The sequence below is a fragment of the Myotis myotis genome, unplaced genomic scaffold, assembly GCF_014108235.1.
Source record: "Myotis myotis isolate mMyoMyo1 unplaced genomic scaffold, mMyoMyo1.p scaffold_m19_p_3, whole genome shotgun sequence".
NCBI classification, from domain to species: Eukaryota; Metazoa; Chordata; class Mammalia; order Chiroptera; family Vespertilionidae; genus Myotis; species Myotis myotis.
In genome coordinates, this window is record NW_023416335.1 from 125,391,994 (window position 1) to 125,418,196 (window position 26,203).

The 26,203-nt window shown below is 41.9% G+C and overlaps 1 protein-coding gene across 3 annotated transcripts in view; it reads left to right on the forward strand.

The window, feature by feature from the left end:
* The first annotated feature begins 3,060 nt into the window (after positions 1–3,060).
* The window catches only part of UBE2N (ubiquitin conjugating enzyme E2 N), a 44,805-nt gene continuing 21,662 nt past the window's right edge, over positions 3,061–26,203 (forward strand). For 2 of the 3 annotated variants that reach the window (XR_004965807.1, XM_036297571.1), the window contains exon 1: positions 3,061–3,275. Coding sequence is in view for 2 of the 3 variants with exons in the window: in XM_036297571.1 (XP_036153464.1) it covers positions 3,246–3,275 (30 nt within the window). In the remaining variant the exon portion in view is untranslated. The remainder of the gene's footprint in view (positions 3,276–26,203) is intronic. The other variant, XM_036297570.1, reaches the window with a different exon arrangement.

The following is a 26,203-nucleotide window of genomic DNA, read 5'->3' on the forward strand; positions in this document are numbered from 1 at the left end:
AAGTTCAATCTTTATCTTAACTGAGCCTGTCTATTGTATTTTTGCATCTATAATAACATCATTGGAATGTCAAAGTACTTTCCCTTTTTTCAGACCCCTCAAAACACAGGCACCAGAGACCACAAATCCCCTCGTAGTTATTGTTGGCTGTTAACTATCCTGCACCACTTGTGAGAAATCTCAGCTGTCTGAATTAAAATAATGGACTCAGGACAGAAGTATGGGGAAAACGAGACCTTTAATACGTCCTCAAGAGGTGGTGTTTGTCAGGTTGTACAGGCACACATGGAGTAGCGGATCACAGGCAATTTAATCCCTAAGGTGCGAGAGTCCCTCCTCCGTTTCCTCATTGGCTGAGTTCTAGGGGGTTAACAGTTTCCTCATAAATTGCCTCAACAGTTTCCGCATAAGTTTTTGTCTCTTATTGGGTTATTTTAAAAAAAATGGGCTGAGGCCTTTTATAGTTTCCACCTCCCCCTGTCTAGTTGAGGCGGGTGCCTTGCGGGGGGGGGGGGGGGGGGGGGGGAGGGGGAGGTGGGGTCCACCATGCTGCTGGCTCACTTACACAGTTCTTTGTTTTTATAGCCTCTGTTCTTATATCCTCTTCCCTCCTCCCTACGGTCTGTTTGCCTTGGGGAAATTTAGTAACCGTTTCCATTAAAAGTTGACTGTGCTGAAGATGGATCACAGAGGCCTACTTTCTACACCACTTAAGTAAAAGAAATATGTCCATAATTTTACTTTTTATCTAATCCCAGAGGTTTTCCTGCTTTGCTTTCTCCCACCTCCCTAGTCTATCACCAATGGATATCATATAACCCATTTATGTCTCCTCTTGGGATTGTAATGTATAAAACAAAGTACAAAACTGCCAATCTCCGGAGCATTATCTCAATCCGTTGAGATTCTGCTTCCTGGCAATTATCGACAGTTTGGCTCAAACTCACAAAAATTCTTCACAGGTTTGAATGTTTCTTACATTAACAAATCTTTGTCTTTCTACCCAATATAAGCAGCTGGCTTGTGGGGGGGGGGGGAGGGTGGCGTGCAGAGCAGATTTTCCCACAATGTCAGCATTATTGGAATAAATACTCATACATGATTCACCCATCTGCTTAATTGGCTCAAGTAGTGACAGGGAGCCCGTACCCAATTGTTGTCTGGTTTCAAAAGTATCCTTGTCCAATTTACTTTACTTTCCCAGATTCCTCTAATCACAGAATCACACAGTTCAGACTTCTGGTTATTTGAAGTGCTCATTATTACCTTTGAGGTTTGGTTTCTCATCTAAAAAGCACTGGTAATAAGAAAGCCTATCTTATAGACTATATAATTGAGATAATTCATGTAATCATTTAGCATTGTGCCCAGCACAAAATGTTTTCTTTTATTATTCATATAGATTTCTTGCATTTATACCCCTCATTTCTTTTTTTTTTTTTAAATATATTTTATTGATTTTTTTACAGAGAGGAAGGGAGAGAGATAGAGAGCCAGAAACATCGATGAGAGAGAAACATCGATCAGCTGCCTCCTGCACATCCCCCACTGGGGATGTGCCCGCAACCCAGGTACATGCCCTTGACCGGAATCGAACCCGGGACCCTTCAGTCCTCAGGCCGACGCTCTATCCACTGAGCCAAACCGGTTTCGGCTACCCCTCATTTCTTTACTGCACTTTTTTTTTTCCTTATAGCTTAACTAGAGGTCCGATGCACAAAATTCGTGCAAGGGACTTGCCGCAAGGGCTGCCTCTGTCTCAGCCCCCCGCTGCCACAGCTTCTTCCAGAAGGTCATCTGGAAGGATATGCTTTTATTGTTATAGATGCCACGTCACAGGCTATTTTCTATGACTGGCTTGCTCTTCCCTACCAGATCAGTTACAATCTTACCTCATCTTTTAGGACTCCCACTTCTCCTTTGGGAAGCCTTCTCTGACTTCGCTAAGTAATTAATACCTCTCCGTGCTCAAAAAGCGCCTTGGAAGAACCTCTATTATAGCCCTTAACACATTGGGTTGTGATTAATTTTTCACTGGTGTTTCTTCTCCACTGGACTTTAAGTTCCTGGAAGGCAGGGTCAGAGACTTTGTATTCTTATCTTCTAACCTAGTACCTGGCACACCTTCATTCACTATCTATATCTGTACGACTATGCCAGGAAACACTGTCGGTAAGCAGTTAAGGGGTCCAAGTTTTGGCAGGCTTCCCCAGGGGACAAAACAGCTCCACTGTCTCCTGCAAAATTTTGGAAAACGTTAGTTAACATCTCGGCCTAATTTGTGAGGTGGAGACTACAGACCTTCTTAAGACTGCTGTGTAGATTAAGTAAAATAATATCTGCAAAAAGCCCAGTACATAGCATTCAAACATCAGGATGTCACGAAATGCTTACCCAACCACCCCAATTTTGGGGCCCCTGCACACTATGGGTAATCCCTACGGCTAAGCGATTACTCTGGGCTCTCTAGTCCTCTCCTTGGTCTTTCCTCCAGCTCGTAACTCTGCGTCTCAACCACTAGGTCCAGAGGTTCAGAAGCCATTCTTCCTCCTTGCTCCAAACCCTTCTGTTTTAGCCTTCCCCAGGCTAAAGTGTGTGTCTAAGAAGCCTGATTTTTGCGAACTTTAGATATCAAAACTCTCTGGCTAGGGTTTTCCTGAGTAACTTGCGAGCCGTTAGAAGATTTGCGACCACATTTTGGTCCTCCCCCTCTATGAGAAAGAAGCCTGCGTTCCAACTAGTAGCCCGAGGTCGTTCCCTGCAGCGCCAGCCCCGGCCGCGCTCAGAGCAGGAACATTGAATGCACAAACGAACGAACGAATGAATGGGCTGCGTCGGCGGCCGGCGGCCGGGCCTCTGTTACGTCGCCACGGGCGCGGCGTGGCCGCGGATAGGAGCCCGCGGAGCGCGCCGCCCGCTCCCACCATCGCACGGAAGGCTCAGTCTGGAGCATCGAAGCTCCCGCCGCCCAGCGCGCCCCCCCGCCCCAAATCCCTGCCCCGTCGCGTGCGTCACTTCCGCCACCTCAGGGCCGGGGCTGGGGCGGGGAGCGCGGGGGAGGGCCCAGGTCTGAGGGAACCCCACCCGCATCCGCGTTCGAGCAGGGACTACATTTCCCGAGGGGCCTCGGCGGCGGCGGCGGGCGCGGCAACGTCCCCCCGGAAGTGGAGCCTGGGACTTCCACTCGTGCGTGAGGCGAGCGGAGCCGGAGACTAGACCGGAGGCCGAACTTGGGATCTGACAAGATGGCCGGGCTGCCCCGCAGGATTATCAAGGTAACCGCCCAGACCGGCCTCCGGCTCCCTGCTCTGCTCTTGCCCGCTGGGCAGCGCGGTTGCTCGCTTCCGCCGGCCCGCGCTGGGAGGCCGCAGGCAGGCGGAGAGGGTCTGGCCAGGCGGCGAGCGAAGTCTGCGCTGGGGAGGGGGCGCGGGGAGACTTCCGGCCGCGGCGGGGCAGCCCCGCGGCGAACACCGGGGCTTCCAGGCGGCCCCCTGAGAGCCGGGAAGGCCTGGCCTGCGCCCGGGCGGAGGGTGGGGTGGTGGGGTTCTGGTCTTGGGCGCGGGCCTCCGCGGTCTTTCAGACCACCCCCAGGCGGAGGCCGCGGGCGCGCGGGAATCGCGGCGGGGCCCGGACTTTGGGCGGGGGTGGTGGCCCGACACGGCTCCTCGATCCCGGATCCCCCTTCTCAGCCGGGGCGGGAGCTCAGGGGCGCCGCCGCCGCAGGTTCAGAATGAATGAAGCGGGAGGGTGAGGCCGGGCCGGGCCCTGCACCCGGGAGGGCCGCGCGTCCTGCCGCCGTCGGCACATGCTCGCACCGGGCATCCATCCTGGGTCCGGGGAATGGGGGCTCCAAGCCCGGCTGCCCCAGCTTCCGCGATCTCTTCCTTAAATCCGCTTCCGCTCGTTGTCTCCGCGAAGTGATTTTACTCTGGTTTGCAAACTCAGACCTGTTTTTGTTCAGAGGAAATAGTTCAGTAGGGAACTGGGGGGCTCAGGTCTGGGGACCTTTTGAAATCTTTTGCCTCTCGATTTTGTACGCTTTTAATTATTAGATCGTTCTTCTGCTCTTTGTTAATACTATACTTGGACAAGCACATATTGAACCCTGAAAAAATTCGGAATCGTGGTTTTGTAAATTCTTTACATAGGTCCTCAAAGGTGAAATATTACTTGAACTCACTAAAAACCTTGCATTTTTTGGTGCCTTTTAATAAAGGAAGTAAGTTGAATCTCTGTCTTGTTTAATATTAGGTGGGGCAAAAGTAGGTTTACCATTGTGAGTACGTGAAGCACTTTATTCTTGTATGATTTTTATTAACCGCTGTGTTTTCCATAGGAATACCTACTTATGCCCCACCCTGTATGTAAGTTAAAGGGATTAAATTGCAGCATCACTTTGCTTGATAAAACCAGGTGAATGTGTGTGTTTCAAAATTTGGGGGAGAAAACTATGTGAAAGAAAGACCTGTTGAAGGATGATGGGTTGGGTAGTGCTTCCTGCAGTTTCAGTTAAATATGTATGGGTGTCTCTGATCTAAAAGATGCTTAATTTAGAGAAACAGGACATTTTATGAGATAGAAATTATAATAATGTGGACCTTCATAGTGAGAAATTCGTTGTACTGTATTACAGATTTGTCTTGGACTTTGTCCAAGGAAGTTTATTGCTGTATGCGTTCCGAGGGCCTTACAGTGTGGTTTTAGTTATAATGCAGTCACGGCTGCAGTGGTCATGTTTATTGAGGGCTCAGTTGAAAATGAGGGGTGGAGGGAGGCTAGAGCTGTACACCAAATATTCTCGAATTATTATTTACTACTCAGGTTATTGATTAAGTACATAATATAATTTGACATTCAAGATAATTCTCCAAAATACATAATGAATTAAAGGCTTAACATATTTTTCCACTTTTGCTTGATTCTTAAGATACTGTGCAGTAACATGAAAGCCTTGATGGAAAAATAAATTCTGTCTAACCTTGTTTAAAGTGATAATGACTTAAGGTAATAAGTTCGTTTTCATAATTCAATTCATTTGGCACACAATAATGTTGTTTACACTAGGCATTTACATTTCACTATTTAAACCAAGACAGCGATAACTCATAATTTAAATTTTACAGTATTTTGTTGGTATCATCTCTTTAATGAAAGGTGCTGTGATTTGGGTTTTATCTTATAAAACTCAGGCGGTTCTTTATGCCATTTGTAGCTTAAAAGAACTTCTTTCTCCAGTCCGTAGGAAGGATTAAAAGATTATGCTGTGTGTGTTTTTTAGTGCCCATGCTTATATGATGTAGGTTTTTCCATAATCAATGAAAATGTCTATTTTTTTAAAATATATTTTATTGATTTTTCACAGAGAGGAAGGGAGAGAGAGAGTTAGAAACATCGATGAGAGAGAAACATTGATCAGCTGCCTCCTGCACATCTCCTACTGGGGATGTGCCCGCAATCCAGGTACATTGCCCTTGACCGGAATCGAACCTGGGACTTTTCAGTCTGCAGGGCGACGCCCTATCCACTGAGCCAAACCGGTTTCGGTGAAAATGTCTATTTTTAAATATCAGAATTTTAAAAGTTTGCTTCTTCTCTCACAACCACAACACAAATTTCTTTGTGGAATTTAATGGTGGTGGTGGTAGGGTAACTCTACTGTCCTGAATGATAGGAACATATCCTTCATTGGACAACTGTAATATGATGCTATCTATCTCAAAATGGTCATATTTACCTTTGCAAAATTCTTTAACCATTTGATACCTGCAGGAATCTTGTGATGTGGACAATACAGTTGATAGTCTAAAACCCCATTGAAATCACTTTTGGCAAGAGGAAGAATTTGGATATTGATACAGTATGACCTTCCTCAGTCTCTTGTTATTATGAAATGAAATAATGTATGTAAGAGTACCTTGAGATCTGTAAGTAACTACACAAATATAAGAATTACTATTCATCCAGTTGGATTTCCGTTTTCAATCCAGTAGCAAATCTTATAGGCTCCACTTTCAAAATATATCCTGAATCAGACTCATTTCATCATCTTTCTGAAACCACTGTTCAATTCCATCATTTGTTGCCTGGCCTACTATATCAGTCTTCTTTCGGCTTAAAAGGAGTTTTAAAAAAAAATATTCTATTGATTTTTTACAGACAGGAAGGGAGAGGGATAGAGAGTTAGAAACATCCATGAGAGAGAAACATCTATCAGCTGCTCCCTGAACACCCCCTACTGGGGATGTGCCTGCAACCAAGGTACAAGCCAGCCGTGGGCAAACTACAGCCCGGGCCGAATCCGGCCCGCTTGAAATGAATAAAACTATTGAAAAAAAAGACCGTACCCTTTTATGTAATGATGGTTACTTTGAATTTATATTAGTTCACACAAACACTGCATCCATGCTTTTGTTACGGCCCTCCTGTCCAGTTTAAGAACCCATTGTGGCCCTCGAGTCAAAAAGTTTGCCCACCCCTGGTACAAGCCCTTGCCCGGAATCGAACCTGGGACACTTCAGTCCGCAGGCCGACACTCTATCCACTGAGCCAAACTGGTCAGGGCAAAAGGAGATTTTAAAAAAAATATAGATCATGTCACTACCCTGCCCAGAATTTTACAAAGGTTCTGCATCCATCACACTTAGAATAAAATCTTGACTACCCCCTCCCCCCCCCCCCCACCTCTAATACCTACAAGGTCCTCCATGTCACTGGGATCTGCCTACCTCTGAGATTATCTCCTGCACTTCACTCCTTTTGTTGCTCCACTTCAACCACACTGTTGCTTTGCTGTATCCTATACACTGGAACCTTGTTTATTCAGGTCACAGGGCTTTCCTCCTGTTTATTGCATTGCTTATTGTTCAGTTCTTGGCTTACATGACATATCTTCTGAAAGGTTTGCCTTAGGATTCCTAAGACACAGTTTTCCTCTCCCCCTCCTCCTAGTTTCTCTTCATTCTCATATTTGCCTCTCTTCTGTCTAGCATTACCACTACTCCAAGTTATATTACTTACTTTTTATCTCTACTTCTACTAAACTCTATGAAGGCAAGGAGTCTTGAATGATTTGGGCATTACTCTAATGTGTAGAACATGTAGTAGGCACTAATATATTTTATTGATTTCTTTTAGAGAGAGGAAGGGAAAGGATAGATAGAAACATTGATGAGAGAGAAACATCAAATATCTGCTGCCTCCTACATGCCCCCCACTGGGGATCGAGCCTGCAACCCGGGCATGTGCCGTGAACAGGAATCGAACTGGTAACTTCTTGGTTCTTGGGTTGACACTCAACCACCGCGCCACACCAGCCAGGCAGCACTGATATATTGATTGGATGAATGGATGTGCTTCAGTCTCTTTGGAAGAAAGCTTTAGGAAAGTTATTCTATATCATAATTTGACAGTGTTACTACTTAGTAGCTTCTATCTGAACCAATCACTGAGCTAAACAGTCTCTTTTTCCACCCATAATCATTAAAAAACAAAAGCCAGTCTTTTATTTTGTTGCTTAGGAAATATTTGAATTGAAAGGTTCTGAAAGGTACATAAGAGGAAGATTTAAGGTTCTAAAAGGTACATAGAGGAAGATTTAAGACTCTCATCTGTCCCTTCAGCATTCCAGTTTTATCCTCCCCAGACAACCACTATTTTTATTGTACTAATATATCCTTCTAAAGACTAGAGACTTGGTGCATGCATATATGTTAATCCCATTCCCTTCCTCATGCAAATACCTTGATTCTCTGCTCTCTCCCATTATATAGAGGTGAGTAATGCTGTAATGAAAAGTCTTATATATAGTGGTATTTTGCACATGTTTGAGTTAATACTGAATCTTAGCAGTTCTGTGTTCAGCTAGACGCAGCGGTTCTCAACTTGTGGGTCACGACCCCTTTGGCGGTCTAACGACCCTTTCACAGGGGTTGCCTAAGACCATCCTGCATATCAGATATTTACATTATAATTCATAACAGTAACAACATTACAGTTATGAAGTAGCAACGAAAATAATTTTATGGTTGGGTCACAACATAAGGAATTATATTTAAAGGGCCGGAAGGTTGAGAACTACTGAGCTAGAGGTTTAAAAAATTTTTTAACTCTTCCCTCCAGGGCCAAAGGGACGGAGCAGTTAAAGCTTAAAGTCATATAGGTTAAAGTGTACCTAAAGTAAGAGGTCTTTCCTAATTCCTCTGTCACAAAAAAGAACCAGTTATTTTGGGAACAAATAAATGAGATCAGTAGTTGTGGCCTTGGTCAAAAACAAATTTATTTCAGCTTTACATGTTGCACTGATAGTGACATTCCTTTGTCTTCTCAAAATTAATCATGAAAACAATAAAATATAACCTTAGCAAACTGTGGTTAACTTACTGAAGGAGTTGCCAATATTATCACCGATAAGGGTTTAATCTCCAACATTTACAGGGAACTCATACAACTTAACAAAAAGAAGATAAACAATCTAATAAAAATGGGCAAATAGATACTTTTCGAAAGAAGACAGAAAGAAGGCCAAGAGGCATATGAAAACATGCTCAAAGTCACTAATCATCCGAGAGATGCAAATCAAAACGACAATGCGGTACCATCTCACACCTGTCAGAATGGCTATCATCAGCAAATCAACAAACGACAAGTGCTGGCGAGGATGCGGAGAAAAAGGAACCCTCGTGCACTGCTGGTGGAAATGCAGACTGGTGCAGCCACTGTGGAGGACAGTATGGAGTTTCCTCAAAAAACTAAAAATGGAACTCCCATTTGACCCAGTGATCCTACTTCTAGGAATATATCCCAAGAAGCTAGAAACACCAACCAGAAAGGATATATGCACCCCTGTGTTCATAGCAGCACAATTCACCATAGCTAAGATTTGGAAACAGCTAAGTGCCCATCAGTCGATGAGTGGATTAAAAACCTGTGGTACATCTACACAATGGAATAAATACTACACTGCGGTAAAAAAAGAAGGGATTCTTACCATTTGCAACAGCATGGATAGAACGGGAGACCATTATGCTAAGCGAAATAAGCCAGTCAGAGAAAGATAAATATCACATGATCTCACTCATTTATGGAATATAACGAACAACATAAACTGATGAATAAAAACCGATCTAGAGACAGAAGCATTGATCAGCCTGTCAAACCTCAGAGGGAAGGTAGGGGAGGGTGGGGGTAAGGGGGAGAGATCAACCAAAGGACTTGTATGCATGCATATAAGCCTAACCAATGGACACAGACAACAGGGGGATGAGGGCATGAGTGTGTGTGTGTGGGGGGGACTTGGGGGATTAATGGGGGGGATGAGGACACATATGTAATGCCGTAATTAATTAAAGATAAAAATAAACTTAAGGAGTTGACTTACTTGGTTAAAACCTAGCAAACTAATCTGAGATTAGAATTTCATCAGTCTTTCCTAAAATTTACTTTTCTGTTTGGTGAGGTTTAGTTTCAAATTATTAAAAACCTGATATGGGAGTCTCAGGCCTGGTGCCATCTTCCACACCCTCATCTTGAGAGGGCCTGAGGGGCCTGTCCGCTCTCACCTTGCTTCTGGGCTTTTGGACTGTTTTATTTCTGCTGTGATTTTTTTCCCACACCCAAATCCCCTCCTCCCTCACATTCCAGGTAGCTGAGACTCAGCACTGCCCTGACCAGGGTTTGAGGCTGCAGATGACCAGTACTCAAAAACAAAAACAAAAAGAAAACTTGATATGATCTGACTTTGCATTGAGACTTGAGTTCTGCTTATTTTTTACTTCAATAATTTTGATTTTAAAAACACAGCACTTTTTCCTATCACTATTTAAAAGCCACTCATTTAAAATATATACAGTAGTTTTTAGTAAGAAAAGTGATCCAGAAAACTGCGACTTAAAAAAAAAAACTTCACCGAGGATATGTTTTTATTGATTTAAAAGAGAGAGAAACATTGATGTAAGAGAAATATCGATTGGTTGCTTCCCCTTTAGCACCCTGATCAGGATTGAACCCAAAACCTAGGTATGTACCCTGACCAGGAATGACCAGGAATTGAACCTTTGACCTTTCACTGTATATTGGACAATGCTCTAACCAACTGAGCCATGCTGGCAAGGACAAACTGAGCCTTTTTTTAAAGTCTTGCAAATTGTTGGTGGATAATGTATCGTCATCCGTTGGCCCCTCTCTCTCCACCATTTAAAGAAAGGCATGAACAACTTACCATGATGATGATGGACTTGTTATAAATTGTAATTAAAACAACCTTAGGAAACAAAATAAACTCATAGTAAAAATTTGACTAGGGACAGTATGGTTTTTAGCTCTTTTGGTTGTTCCAATTGAGTTTTCTGACCTTCTTAGGACAATAAACCATGGTTTTTGTATATGACTTCTAGGGATCCTGTCTCCATGGATTCCAGGTTAAGAATCCCTAGACTACTTTTGGTAATGATTAAACTTCCAAGCTTATAAGGATATTGTTTAATATGTTACCTAATGTTTTTATTAAATATGAGCACAATTGAAAAGTTAAAATAGTAGGTGAGTGTTATTTTTTAAGTTTCTCTGTGTCAAGCACTTTCTTCAGGTTAGAATGATCAACTCTCACGCTATAGAAATTATCAATTACTTTCTGAGTACCCACCATGCTAAATGATGATAGCATCAGAAATGCTATGTGTTTACTTTGTGGAAGTTCTGAGTTATTTTCACACTTGTGACCATCTATAGCCATAGAGATTTAACACAGTAAAGATACCATCCTTTTTCTTTTCTGATGAGTCTGTAGGCCAAAGGAGTTGGATCACTAGGAGTCCCCACTTGCAAGTCAGTACCTTTGCTTTTTTCTTATACCTAGTAGTTTGGTTTACCGGTGGGTAAATGGGTTTAAGAAGAAAACAATTTACCCTAAATAGTATGGATTCTGAACATACATTTAAATCTGTTATTTATTATGGGGTGGGGATGCATATGCCAGAAATGAGAAAATGAGATTAGCATCCAGCAGGGGCTTTGAACATTACAGTTGTAGTCAACACAATTGTGATGTAGGTGCCTAATTACTGTTATATAATTTTACTTTCTAAGCACAAAATAGATCTAAAAGGCATAGTATATGTAGTAATGTGATAATCAAGAAATCAAATTATTTTTTGTGTGTGAAAGTTGAATCAGTGGCATTATACAGTTGAAATTTTCTTTGCAAATGTAGTGAATGAAGGACATCAGCGTGGATATACAAATTAGGAGATGTAATAATGGGGAGACAGATAACTTCAGCTAAAATCTCAGCAGCTTTAAAATATATATATATATATATATATATATATATATATATATATATATAAACCTCTAGGTGCACAGGATTTCACCTAACCAACTGAGCCACAGTCTTAGCAGCTTCTTAAATGAGGTTTTTGTGTGTGTGTGGTTTTTTTTTTTTTTTTTTTTTTTAATCCTCACATGAGGATACAGTGGGGCCTTGACTTACGAGTGTCCTGACTAACGAGTTTTTCGAGATAGGAGCTGTCTCTCGGCTGATTTTTTGCTTTGAGTTGCGAGCTAAAATTCGGGTTACGAGCCAGCTTCAGACACCCCACCACTAGTTGGTGCAGCGAATGTCACAGTGAACGCCACAACATCAGCCCAGCATTCAGTTCATTGTAATGGTGAAAATTGATTTGACATACGAGTAATTTGAGTTACGAGCTCGGCCACGGAACGAATTAAACTCGTAAGTCAAGGCCCCACTGTATTTTTTCCATTGATTTTTAGAGAGAGAGGAAGGGAAGGAGGAGTGGGAGAGAGAGAGAGAGAGAGAGAGAGAGAGAAACATAGATTGGTTTCCTCCCGCAAGTGCTCTGACCTGGCCCAGGGTTGAACCTGCAACCAATTGGAATCTAGCCGGAGACCCTTTGGTGGGAGGGCCGACACTAACCACTGAGCCAAAGCAGCCAGGGTGAAGTTTTTTGTTTTTTGTTTTTTTTAATGTTAAATATAGTCATCTTTAATTTGTAGATTAGATAGGATGTAGGATCACCATGACCATAGTGTAAGAGAGTGAGAATCATGGCCCTAGATAGAACCATGACTTCTCTGGTGGCAGAAGTCATTAGTGTGTGGTTGGAAGAATTGGATAACTGGTTAAGAGCCCTCAGAGAATCAACAGAAAGAATTCATTAGTCATTCTTTCAAGAGCTACACCATGTCATTCAGGCATCGTATATTTGCTAAAATCCTATTCTAAAATCTTCTAAGGGTACTTGGCATAGATATTTTTATAATTCTGAATTGGCCTCTAATTCAGCTGTTTCTAAATAATTCAGATTCAGCTATAATTTAAAGTATTTTAGATGTTGATTTCAGAATCTAATGTTGACACATTTTACCTAATGTTGACACATTTTACCTTTTAAAAAAGTTGGCTATTTCCTCTTAGATTTTTAAACTCCTTTACTTTTCAGTACCATCACAATGTCACTATTAGAGGTTTAGTCTATTTTGGGCAAATCAAATCTATTTTCAAAGTCTTTATAATCTAGAAATTGAAGGCATGATTACCAAGGGAATACTAGAAAGAAATATAATGTGTTATTTGTGTCTTGAGACCATGGGTGCTTTTTATTTCTTTACTACTTTTTAAGATTTCTTTATAGTCCATACTAAAAAAAACGTTGACCCTGTAATGTTACTGTTTTTACTGATCCTTGAGGACTATTGGTATTACCATTCCCTACCCCCTTTTACCATGGGGTGGGGCAAAAGTGGCTTTCGTAAACTAGTAAGAGCCCAAAGCCAAATTTCGGTCTTTTGTAACATTGTGATTTGTATGCCTCTTTATTATCCATTTATAATATATGTTTCAGTTCAATTAAATTAACATTTATTGAATACATAATATGTATTCAGCACAAAGCCAGGTGAACAAGATAAGGCATCCTTACCTAGTAGAAAACAGTTGTGAAACACAAAGTTAGAGTGAGGTATGTTATGAAAGAAGTTACACATGGGCTTTAAGGATATCTAAGGATGAAGGAAAGATACCTGTTGAGCAAGTGTTTTAAATTTGAAGAGGAGGGAGAGTTTCGGGCAAAAGGAATAGATGTAAAAGTTGGAAGGAGAGAGAGAATGAATGAATGAATATGAATGAGAATATATATAAATGCATAGCATATTCCAGAAATCCAGTGTGTGTGGTGCCTACTATTTAATTACTAACTTCAGAGAGTTCGCATTAAGCATTCTTGGGCAAACAAAGGTTTGTTGGGTTTTGAGTTGTTAAATTAATACTTAGTCTTTGAATTATATTTATCAGAGTGTGGCAACTATTCTCTAAGTGGGATTGGTTTTACAGTTTTTATTATGTAAACAATAGAAATATTTTATGGAGCACTTAACTGTATATGAGGAATTGTTCTAAGCATATTACATGCTTTAATTTATTTTAACAGCAATCCTATGATGTGGGTACAGTTTTATCTCTATACTAAAGGCCCAGTGCATGGATTCATGCACCGGTGGCATCCTTCGGCCTAGCCTGTGAGGATAGGGCCAAAACCGGCCCTCTGACATCCCCCAAGGGGTCCCGGATTGCAAGAGGGTTGTTCTCAGGTGATGCACCCCGGAATCGGGCTCCCTCCTCTCTGGTTCCAGGTGCGTCACCTGAGAACCACAGCTGCCAAGTCACTGCAGCTCCTGCGTCAAGCGTCTCCCCCCTAGTGGTCAGTGCATGTCATAGCTACTGGTTGGAGCAGCTGCCCCTTGGTGGTCATTGTTCATCATAGCTACCAGTCGGATGGTCGGATGGTCACTTAGGCTTTTATATATATAGATTACGGATGTGGATAGCTGCACAGAGGGATTAAGTAATTGATGGAGGCAATCTGGTTTTATAGACTGTGGGTACTGTAGGTCGAATGTGCCAGAACATATCTGCTCCTATGTGATAACTGAGTATATGTATTTTTTTTTAAAACATCTGAGCAAGGATATGAGAATGAGTGCTCATTTCTTTCTTTTTTAAAAAATATATTTTATTGATTTTTCACAGAGAAGAAGGGGAAGGGATAGAGAGTTAGAAACATCAATGAGAGAGAAACATCGATCAGCTGCCTCCTGCACGCCCCCTACTGGGGATGTGCCTGCAACCAAGGTACATGCCCTTGACTGAATCGAACCTGGAACCCTTCAGTCTGCAGGCCGACGCTCTATCCACTGAGCCAAACTGGTTAGGGCGAGTACATGTATTTTTATATTTTATCATTTAGATGCATGAAGTGAAAATATGTTCATGTGCAGAGTCTATAGTGCTTATTTAGCTTTCTTTTTTTAAAAAAAATCAAAAGTCTACTTATTGTAGTTGGAGTTTCTGTTTTGTTTGCCTTAATATGGTATGCTCCTGCTCTCTAGTGGCATATTTCTTACCTGCCCTCCTGGTTGTCTGGATTTGGGGAAGTGTGGGGTTCCAGTGAGAAGGAACTAAAGAGCAGCTATTTCTCTCCTGGCCTGCCTGCCTGCCTGCCTTCCTTCCTTCCTTTCAACATACTTATATTTGATAGCTCACTTGCTGTTTCTTACCAGCAAAATTCATTTTAGGAATCACCGTGTTAGACTATACCACTCTAATATTAATTTTAAACAAGGTTTTTTGTGTGTTTTTTTTTCATTCAGTAAGCCTAAAAATGAATTACAATTAAATTGAATTTTGTGTTTTCCACTCAGGGATGATGTACGTACCTACTTAATTTAATTTTTGCTTTTACAGTTGAGGCACAATGATTTACATAAAGCTTGAAGTTTCTTTAGATGTGAAAGAGCTAGTACCCCTATTTATATGTATCTTTTCAAATACAGCACTCTGTCCGTTCTGTCTTTATTGTTGCAATTCAGTCAAAGGGTTAAACTGAAAGTGCTGCAAGCTCCATTCAGGTTCTGCCATTGACTGTGATAGATCAGTGAGTCTTTGGCCAAACCTTGCATATTTCTTATCAGAATCTTCTCCTAGTTTAATTTTGTGGGATGCCAGTGTATTGAGTGGTAGGAACTAGAAGATATTTTCTGTGAATACTGGTTTTTACTTTTATTTTTCAAACTATAAAAGACAAAGTTTTCTTAGAAAGTCACAGAGGTAGAAGTGAGTCGTAGAAGAAATGGACTCTGGAAACAAAGTTACAGAGGCAAGCCCTAGCCGGTTTGGCTCAGTGGATAGAGCATCAGCCTGCGGACTGAAGGGTCCCAGGTTCGATTCTGGTCAAGGGCATGTACCTTGGTTGCGGGCACATCCCCAGTAGCGTTGTGCAGGAGGCAGCTGATCGATGTTCTTCTCTCATCGATGTTTCTAATTCTCTATCCCTCTCCCTTCCTCTCTGTAAAAAATCAATCATAATAATAATAATTATTATATATATATATTTATTTATTTACAGAGGCAAAAGGGGCGGCCCTTGGAGCTTAGGAGAGAGAAAGGTAAAGGTAAAGCATTTAGGGGTAAGAGGAGGGGGACGGGAAGGATGCTGGTGTGCTCCTGGGAGTGAGAGCGCCTATGAACACTTGTTTTTAATCAGAGGACTTAGTTCATGGTTGTGTATCAGAATTATCTGGAACACTTACAAATTTAACAGTTGCTAGCCCAAGCATGTTTTTTTATGTTTCGTTTTAAGATCTCTAGATTTTATTGTGTGCCTTGCAGAAACAATGGCCTTGAGTGTACGTGGCTTTAGTGCAAAGATGGGTAGAATGTGGAAATACAAGTAAAATCATACAGCCAATACCTTCTCATATATAGAAAACAAAGGCAACAATGAGAACACCAAAGATGTGACTATCTGGATGGGGGAACCCTCAAGATTGGTTTTTAAGGAAAGAGATTTTTAGAAGTCTGAGATTTGAGCTAAATTTTGAAAGATAAATAGAAAAGTTGGGTGGGGGAGTATAATGCCATTGGAGGTTAACAGCAAACTCTAGGAAGATATTTGAGCAGTGCTAAAACTATAACATGAGTCAGCACGTCTTTGCATGGACCACAGACACTTCAAATGTGATCGTTCAACTTGCAAAGTTTTTCTTCAGTTCATTACTGAACTACATTCATGAGTTCATTACTAAAAATTCAGTTAATAAATATGTTATTTGCTGAAAATAACCAAGTAGTACAGGTAATTATCTCCCCTTCACTTTCTTTTGCTATTCCAGCCTGCAATTCATAGGTAAAATACTATTTTACTGAATATGAAAGGAAAATCTAAATGCTTCATTTATTTTTTGAGATATAATTCACATACCATAAAATTTACCCCTTTAAAATGTACAATCCATTCATTTTAACATATTAACAAAATTGTGCAACCATCACCACTATCTAAATAGAACATTTTCATCGCCCCAGAAAAGAAGCCCTATACCAGCCGTGGGCAAACTACAGCCCGCGGGCCGGATCTGGCCCGTTTGAAATGAATAAAACTAAAAAAAAAAAAAAAAAAAAAAGACTGTACCCTTTTATGTAATGATGTTTACTTTGAATTTATATTAGTTCACACAAACACTCCATCCATGCTTTTGTTCTGGCCCTCTGGTCCAGTTTAAGAACCCATTAAGGCCCTCGATTCAAAAAGTTTGCCCACCCCTGCCCTATACCCATTAGTGGTCACTCTCCACCTCAACCCCTGGCAACCACTTATCTACTTTGTTTCTATGCATTGGCCTATTCTGGATATTTCATATAAATGGAATCATATATGGCTTTTTAAAAAAATATATTGATTTCAGAGAGGAAGGGAGAGGAAGAGAAGGAGAGAGGGATAGAAACATCAATGATGAGAGAGAATCATTGATTGGATGCCTCTTGCACATTCCCTACTGGAGATCAAGCCTGCAACCTGGGCATTAGCCCTTGACAGGAATCGAACCTGGAACCCTTTAGTCTGCAGTCCGACGCTCTATCCACTGAGCCAAACCAGCTAGGGCATATATGCCTTTTTGTGTCTAGCTTCTTTCACTTAGCATGTTTTCAAGATTCATCCATATTGTAGTATGCATTCCAACTTCATTCTCTTTAAAATTTTTTAGCTGGAGTTTTTTAATACTTTTAGGAAATGACAGTGCTGAATGAAGCAAAGCAGAAGTTTCAGCAGGTAGATAATCCATATTGGCTCTCATAAACTAGTTACATTTGAAACCTGTATTGCTTAGAAAATGTCCTTCAGTCTTGTGAGTCCCCTCCCTTTTCCCCCTGGCGACCCCCCCCACCCCCCAGGAGAAGACTACATTTATTATGTGGAAGTGGGGATTTTAAAGACTGGTTTAATAGAACGTTGTTCTAAGAAAGCAGTTTGTTTTTTTAATTATTGATTTGAGAGAGAGAGAGGAAAGGAGAGGGTGAGAGTGAAACATCATCAGTGAGAGAAACATCAATCAGCTGCCTCCTACATGTCCCCTACTGGGGATCAAGACAGCAACCGGGTGTGTGCCTTGACCTGGAATTGAACCAGTGACCTTTTGTTGCATGAAATGACACTCATTCAACTGAGCCATATTGGCCAGGGCTAAGAAAGCATCTATATATATAAAAGCCTAAGTGGCCATCTCAACCGAATGGACGGCCGAACAGGCTGCGTGCGGCGACCAGACCGGCAGGGGGGTTAGTGAGGGACGACCAAACGACTGAGCAGCTGGCTGCATGGGGCGACGAGGCTGACAAAAGGGTTAATGAGGGAAAACCAAATGACTGAACAGCAGGCTGCAAAGATGGTAGTGCCCACAGCCACAAGATGGCCGGCAGGGGAGGGCAGTTGGGGGCAACTGGGCCTGCAGGGGAAGGTAGTTGGGGCTGACCGGACGGGTAGGGGAGCGCAGTAGGGGGTGACCGGGCTGACAGGGGAGCAGTTAGGCGTCAATCAGGCTGGCAGGGGAGCAGTTAGGGGGTGATCAGGCCGGCAGGCAGAAGCGGTTAGGGGCAATCAGGCAGGCAGGCAGGCAGGCAAGCGGTTGGGAGCCAGCAGTCCTGGATTATGAGAGGGATGTCCGACTGCCGGTTTAGGCCCAATCCCACAGTCAGACATCCCCTGAGGGGTCCCAGATTGGACAGGGTGCAGGCTGGGCTGAGGGAAAACACCCCCTGACCCCCCCCCCCCCCCGCACAAATTTCATGCACCGGGTCTCTAGTCTTATATAAGAAAGGTGTTCCATTTCATATGCTGCATTTGTCTACCCCCCCCCCCCCACCTTTAAAAGATTTGTCAGTAGTAGTAAATCTTTATCTTTAAAGATTACATTTAATTGCTGGCACTGAGAAATTCAAGCCACTTCTGGTGAATAAAATCACTTTTACCTCTAGGATTAGGAAACTTTGCTACCTTGGCTAAGTCACTTTTCCTGGCCTCAATTATTTCTAATTTCTATTTTAACTTGATGATTATATGATCCCTTTGGCCATAATTTAAAATAATTAGAAGCTATAATCATACAATCCTGGAACTGATTTTCCCTTTTGGCTTTTAAACTGGCTGTTAGGCATTTCAGAGAAAAAAAATTTACACAGATGCTGAGCAGTAGCAGTATAGCTTTCTAGTAGAAGGTCTGTGTCATATCTGCTGCAATAGTTTTAAAGCCTTTAAATGTTCATGTTCTTTTGGGGTTCAGACCTTGGAACTCGTTATGTGTTCTCCTGATCACATTTAGTTACTTCGCTTCAGTCCATATTGATTCCAAATCCAGCACAGTTTCAGGTTTCTCCAATTGCCTACTTTATCACCACTTGCAGACATTTTAAATGTCTTGCAGACATTTTAAAATCAACTTTTACTTTCAAGGAATGTATTCATTTTGCGTCTCCTTCATATGTCTCAGCACTTGTAGTGTTTCTTTATTATTCTATCAACATTAATCTAGTTGCCCAAGATTTACTCCTCTTCACTATTCTCTCCTCTCTTCCACATGCAGTTTGTTATTAAGTCCAATTGATTCCAACCTCAGAAAATGCCTCTGCTTCTCCTAACCCATTCCTGCCTTTCTTTCTCCCAGTTATCTTTGTATGTGGGCTCAGGATTTTTTTGCAATAATTTAGGAACCCTCCTTCTCTTACCTTCTTTCCTTTCCCACTCCCCTCCCTCCCTTCTCCCCTTTCCCATGCTCTCCTCCCAAAATTTTGACACTTCCACATTCTACTGAAAATACAGATGTCATCATGTTGCTCTCCACTGTGTATAAGTTGTTCAAAATCATTAACTTGGTATATAAGGCTTTTCACAGTCTGGTCTTTTCACCTTATTTATTTCATTGACAGCTCCTTCTTTGTCTCCCCTTTCATACAACCTTTGATACTGATATTGTTTACCAGTCAAAATGATGTGTTTTTTAACTCCTAAATTATGCTGTGATTGCAGAGGAACACCTGTCATATGAAATGTGACTGCCCAGGTACTCTGTGTTGGTTGGGTTTGTTTCCTCTGCTCTTCTGGGGGAACCTTGATTGTAGTCATCTTGTTTGTATTCCTAATACTAAGTAAATTATAGTTTAAGATCTAGAAGTACTATATTTTATTATTTCTACAGGTGCCATGAAAAGAAAATCAGGGATAAAATTTAAGTTACTTGCTTTATTTTCTAGGATCCTGTTAAGGCACTCTGGGAAACAAGTGTCGGTCCTGCCTGTTATTATAGTGAAAAAATATTTAAAATTTTTTTACTTATGATAAATAAAAACTGTACACATTTAAGGTGTACAAGGTGATGTTTTAATAAATGTGTACATTATGAACTAATGCCACAAACTAACATATCTATTACCTTTTTGTTGTTATTAGAACACTTGAGATTTCTTGTAGCAAATTTCAAGCATGTAATACATAATTATTATTTTTTAATATCTTTATTGATTTCAGAGAGGAAGGGAGAGGGAAAGAGAGATGAAATATCAATGATGAGAGAGAATCATTGATTGGCTTCCTCCTTCACCTCCCCCAGTGGGGATCAAGCCCATAACCCAGGCATGAGCCCTTGACTGGAATCGAACCTGGAACCCCTCAGTCCACAGGCTGATGCTCTATCCACTGAACCAGACCAGCTAGGGCACATAATTATTTTCTAAGGCATTTTTAAAAAATATATTTTTATTGATTTCAGAGAGGAAGGGAGAGGGAGAGAGAGATAGAAACATCAATGATGAGAGAGAATCATTGATTGGCTGCCTCCTGTATGCTCTCCACTGGGGATTGAGCCCGCAACCCAGGCATGTGCCCTTGACCAGAATCAAACCTGGGACCCTTCAGTCTGCGGGCCGACGCTCTATCCACTGAGCCAAAGCAGGTAGGGCCAATACATAATTATTCGTTAACTATAGTCATCATGCTGTACATTAGGTCTCCAGAACTTACTCATCTTATAACTGAAAGTTTGTACCCTTTGATCAATCTCTTTTCCACCACCTCCCAGCTCTGGTAACCACCATTCTCTCTGTTACTAAGATTTTGACTTAGTTTTGTTTTGAAGATTCCACATATAAGTGAGATTATACATATTTGTCTTTCTGTGTCTGGTTTGTTTGTTTGTTTATGTATTTATTTAAAATCTATTTTATTGATTTTTTACAGAGGAAGGGAGAGAGATAGAGAGTTAGGAACATCGATGAGAGAAGAACATCGATTAGCTGCCTCCTGCACAAGGGGATGTGCCCGCAACCAAGGTACATGCCCTTGACTGGAATCGAACCGGGAACCCTTCAGTCCCCAGGCCAACACTCTCTCCACTGAGCCAAACCGATCAGGGCAGTGTTTGGTTTATTTTGCTTACCATAATTTTCTCCAGGTTCACTCAGGTTATGCAAATGTCAGAATTTCCTTTCTTAAGAGTTGATTTGAAAAATAATTCGCTCTTTTTGACCATCAGAAAAATAAAATATTTGTTACTTCCTGGGTCAAGGTTTTGAGCATCATATAAATCTTAGAAGAGCTGTAGCTGGTTTGACTCAATGGATAAAGCGTTGGCCTGCAGACTGAAGGGTCTCAGGTTCGATTCCAGTCAAGGGCATGTACCTTGGTTGCAGGCTCCATCCCTGGTCCCCGTTGGGGTGCGTGCGGGCGGCAACCATCAATGTGTCTCGCTCACATCGATATTCTTTCTCTCTGTCTTTCCCCCTCCCTTCCACTCTCTGAAAATCAATAGGGAAAAAATAACCTCGGGTAAGGATTAACAATAAATCCTAGAAGAAAACATAGACAGTAAAATTTCAGACATCTCACATAGAAGAATTTTTGCCAATACATCTAAGGCATGAGAAACAAAGGAAAACAATAAACAAATGGGACTACATCAAACTTAAAAAGCTTCTGCACAGCAAAAGAAACCGTCCTCAACATGAAAAGGGAACCCACTATATGGGAGAATATATTTGCCAATCATACATCTGATAAGGGGTTAATTTCCAATATATATAAAGAACTCATACAACTCAACAGAAGGAAGACAAAGAACCCAATTAAAAAATGGGAAAAAGACCTGAATAGACACTTCTCCAAAGAGGACATGGGATGAACAAGAGACATGAAAAAATGCTCAATGTCACTAATCATCAGAAATGCAAATTAAAACTACAATGAGGTATCACCTCCCATTTGCCATAATAGTTACCATCAGTAAATCAACAACAGGTGCTATTGGGAATGCAGACTGGTGTAGCCTCTGTGGAAAACAGTATGGAGATTTCTCAAAAAATTGAAAGTTGTACTTTCCTTTTTTTTGTTTTAATATGTCTATTGATTTCAGAGAGAGGAATGGAAAGGGAGAGAGAGAGAGAGAGAGAGAGAGAGAAACATCAGTGATGAGAGAGAATCATCAGTTGGCTACCTCCTGCGTGCCTCCTATTGGGGATGGAGTTGCAACTGGGCGTGTGTCCTGACCCGGAATCGAATGCCATCTGGTTTATGATCAGTGCTGAACCACTGAGCCACATTGGTCAGGCTGAAACTTCCTTTTGACCCAGTGACCCCACTTCTGGGAATATAGCCTAAGATCCCGAAACACCAGTCAGAAAGAATTTATGCACCCCTTTTTTAATAGCAGTGTTACAATAGCTAAGATCTGGAAGCAGCCCAAGTGCCTGTTAGTAGACAAGTGGATAAAAATACTGTGGTACATTGACACAATGGAATACTATCTATATCTATAAAAGCCCAGCGACCCTTACGGCAGAATGACTGGTCGCTATGATGTGCACTGACCACCAGGGGGCAGATGCTCAGTACAGGAGTTGCCTCCTGGGTGATCAGTGTGTTCCCACCGTGGGAGCTCTGCTCAGCCAGAAGCTGGGCTCATGGCTGGCGAGTGCAGTGGTGGTGGCAGTAGCCTCTCCCGCCTCTGCAGCAGCGCTAAGGAGCGAGCAGGTGGGCGGTAAGGAGTGGCGAGCCAAGTGGTAAGGAGTGAGCAGGCAGGTGGTTAGGAGTGAGACGTCCCAGATTGCGAGAGGGGGCAGGCCGGGCTGAGGGGACCCCTTCAACCCCCCTCCCCATGCACTAATTCCGTGCATCGTGCCTCTAGTCCTATATAATCCTATATACTAAAGAGGTAATATGCAAATTGACCATCACACCCTTGCACAAGATGGCTGCCCCCATGTGGTCACAATATGGCTGGCAGGGGAGGGCAGTTAGGGGTGACCAGGCCCTCAGGGGAGGGCAGTGGGGGCGACCAGGCTTGCAGGGGAGGGCAGTTGTGGGTGACCGGGCCAGCAGGGGAGGGCAGTTGGGGGTGATTGGGCCGGCAGGGTAGGGCAGTTGGGGGCAATCTGGCCAGCAGGGGAGCAGTTAGGCCTCATTTAGGCTGGCAGGGGCGTGGTTAGGGGGTGATCAGGCTGGTAGGCAGTTCAGCGGTTGGGAGCACAGTCCCAGATTGTGAGAGGGATGTCTGACCGCAATTGGACATCCCCCAAGGGGTCCCAGATTGGAGAGGGTTCAGGTTGAGCTGAGTGCATGAATTTTGTGCACCAGGCCTCTAGTACAGCTATAAAAAAGAAGGCTCTCTTACCCTTGAGATAACATGGAGGGACCTGGAGAGTATTATGCTAAGTGAAATAAGCCAGTCAGAGAGAGAAAAATATCACATGATCTTACTTGTATGTGGAATTTAATGAACAAAATGAACTGACAAGCAAATAGGTTCAGAGACATGGAAGCATGCAACAGACTGACAGATCTCAGAGGGAGGGGCGTGGTCAGGAAGAGATTAACCGAAGAACTTATATAAATGTGTGCATAGCCTATGGACACAGACAATATTGTGGTGAAGGCCTGGGTTGGGGTGGGGGCTGGGTGAGGGGAGAAAAATAGGGGACATCTGTAACACCCTCAACAATAAAAATAAAATTAAAAAAGCCTATAGACTTTTGCTCTCATGGTTCACACACATACATACTATCACTTTGTTTTCAACTGATTAATTGATAACTGTGAATTAATCATAAGAGGGTCATAAAGCAGGGGGTCATTGGAGAACTCCGGTGTCATCCCCCTTCATTTTAAGGATTGCCCTAGCAGGTTTTCTTATATTTAGGATGCAACAGTACCCTACCAGCAAAGAACACAGTCCTAGCCTATGAGTAGGCTTTAGCTTCCTATGACCCACAGGTGTGTGCTTAAAAAATGTAAATATTTAGGCTTACTATCAATGAAAAAGTAAAACTAGCGTATGTTTCCTCTTATGAGTTATTTGTTACAACAATTTTAATATTCTGAGAGTGCCCACACACACTTCTTTACTTTATAATACTTTATTTCTTGAGTTGGATCATCAAGCCAATTATGGTTATATATTTATGTGTATAAATTATGACCCGTGTATGTTAATCTTTTAAACATTACAAGTATTAGTAAGGATGTTGAATATTTACTGTGTTCCTTATACTGATTGTACACAGTTCCCCCCATTGTTTATGGCAGATTGGAAAAAATACTGAAGTTATTTCTGGTTGGCATATGTAGTCAAAGAATAATTTAGTTCAGGTATTTGATTTTAGTAGATGAAAGCAAATGTAGATGGTTGGAGCAAGAAGGGAGGGATAATGTGGAAACACACCAATACTCATTTAAGAAAAAATAAGATTTTATTGTGTTTTTTTTTTTAAAGAATAGTTTATTGATTTTTTTTAAGAGAGAGAGAGAAGAAGGGAGAGAGAGAGGGAGAGGGAAACATGCATGGATTGCCTCCTGCAAGCCCAAAACCCAGGCATGTGTCCTTGACTGGGAATTGAATTGACACACTCCTGGTGCATGGGATGATGTCCAACCAACTGAGCCATACCAACCAGGTCCAAGATTGTATATTTTTTAAAAGCCCCAAACAAATGTTGCATTCTAAGTCCAGAGATTCACTTTATAATTGTAAATTTGTAGCTGTTTTACATTATCATGCTGCTTAATCTCTTTTATTATATCATAGAGTTAGTCATACTTCTGTTGGAAAGTAAAAGAAGTGCCTTGAAAAAATGTGATTGTGAAAAATGGAAGTGTCTTGAAAAAATGTTATTAATTGTGAACAACAGAAATGTTGCTCATTTTGCTCAGATAAGAGCCTTACCACCCTGGCCAGGTGGTTTGGTTGGAGCATCATCCCATACACCAAAAGGTTGTGGGTTTTATTTCAGGTCAGGGTACATACCTAGGTTGTGGATTCCATCCTCGGGATGCAATTGATTGATGTTTCTCTCTCACATTGATGTTTCTCTCTCTCTCTCTCTCTCTCTCTCTCTCTCTCTCTCTCTCTCTCTCAGATTAATGGAAATATATCATCAGGTAAGGATTAAAAAAAAAGTCATACTGCTTGGTTGGCGTGGCTCATTGGTTGAGCGTTGACCTGTGAACCAGGTGGTTGTGGTTTGTTTCCCAGTTCAGGGCATATGCCCAGGGTTGCAGGCTCAATCCCCAGAGTGGGGTGTGCAGGAGGCAGCCGATAAATTATTTCTCATCACTGATGCTTCTCTCTCTCTCTCTCTCTCTCTCTCTCTCTCTCTCTCTCTCTCTCTCTCTCCCTCTCCCTCTCCCTCCCTTCCTCTCTGAAATCAATAAAAATATATTTTAAAAAAGAAAGTTATACAGTTATCATGTCTCAATTGAAAATGCTTTATAAGTGAGAAAGATCAAGAAAGAATATTTATATCCTCTGACAGGAAGATCCTAGAGTTTATTCCCTTTTTAATCCTGATTTTTGCAGCTTACCTTTTTCTTTAGTTTCATATGACTCAAATATTTGAAGGTGTTAACTCAAAGGATTAGCTAAGCTGTGTGTACAATTGCTGGGCCCTCAATCTTTTACCCTGGGTACGGCAGAAGTGTGGTTGTGGAAAAGTTGGTTGTGTGGTGGTTGGAAGTCTCAAAAATCTTCCTAGATTGTGAAATTCTGTTTGGGCCATTCACACCTTGGGTGTGGCTTACTTTGACCATAATATCAGATTCTCTGAAGAGCATCTAGGGAGGTATGCTGCTTTGTAAGATGAGGAAGGATGGATCTTAGTATAGGGTTGGTCTTGACTTCTTTGAAACTCACATATTCATACCAGTAAACAACCTTTTGAATCCTGAATTTGATTATTTTCAAGTTATTGCATCTGGGCATTGTGGCTTCTGCCCCTGTCAACTGGAAGGGCTCCCAGACATCTGGGGACCTGAGATGTTTGCATGGGCACCATCTAGGGTTGGCATTTCTTTTAATGGAATAACTGCCCTTCTACTTCCTAGCTGTCCTTGTATCCTTTTATAAGTGGAGGTCAAGAGGAGGAGTAGTACTAGGTGGTGTGCAGCCCACTGGGCTAATTCTTGCTCTGGCAATTCTGCGAACATGTGGGAACTGTCACATATATAAAGTTGTTACGTAGGTGACAGAATGGGAGAAAAGAGAACGCTATGGTGTTTTGGAGTTAGTAACTGTAGAAAGCAGCTATCACTCCTAAGACAAAACAAAGGTTGAAATTATTAAAATATAGAAACCTGGGAGAAGTATCCCCAGTGGGATCCAGATCTCTGAAGAGTCTGGTCTTCTAGGGCAGTGGTTCTCAACCTTCTGGCCCTTTAATACAGTTCCTCATGTTGTGACCCAACCATAAAATTATTTTTGTTGCTATTTCATAACTGTAATGTTGCTACTGTTATGGATCGTAATGTAAATATCTGATATGCAGGATGGTCTTAGGCGACCCCTGTGAAAGGTCGTTCGACCGCCAAAGGGGTCG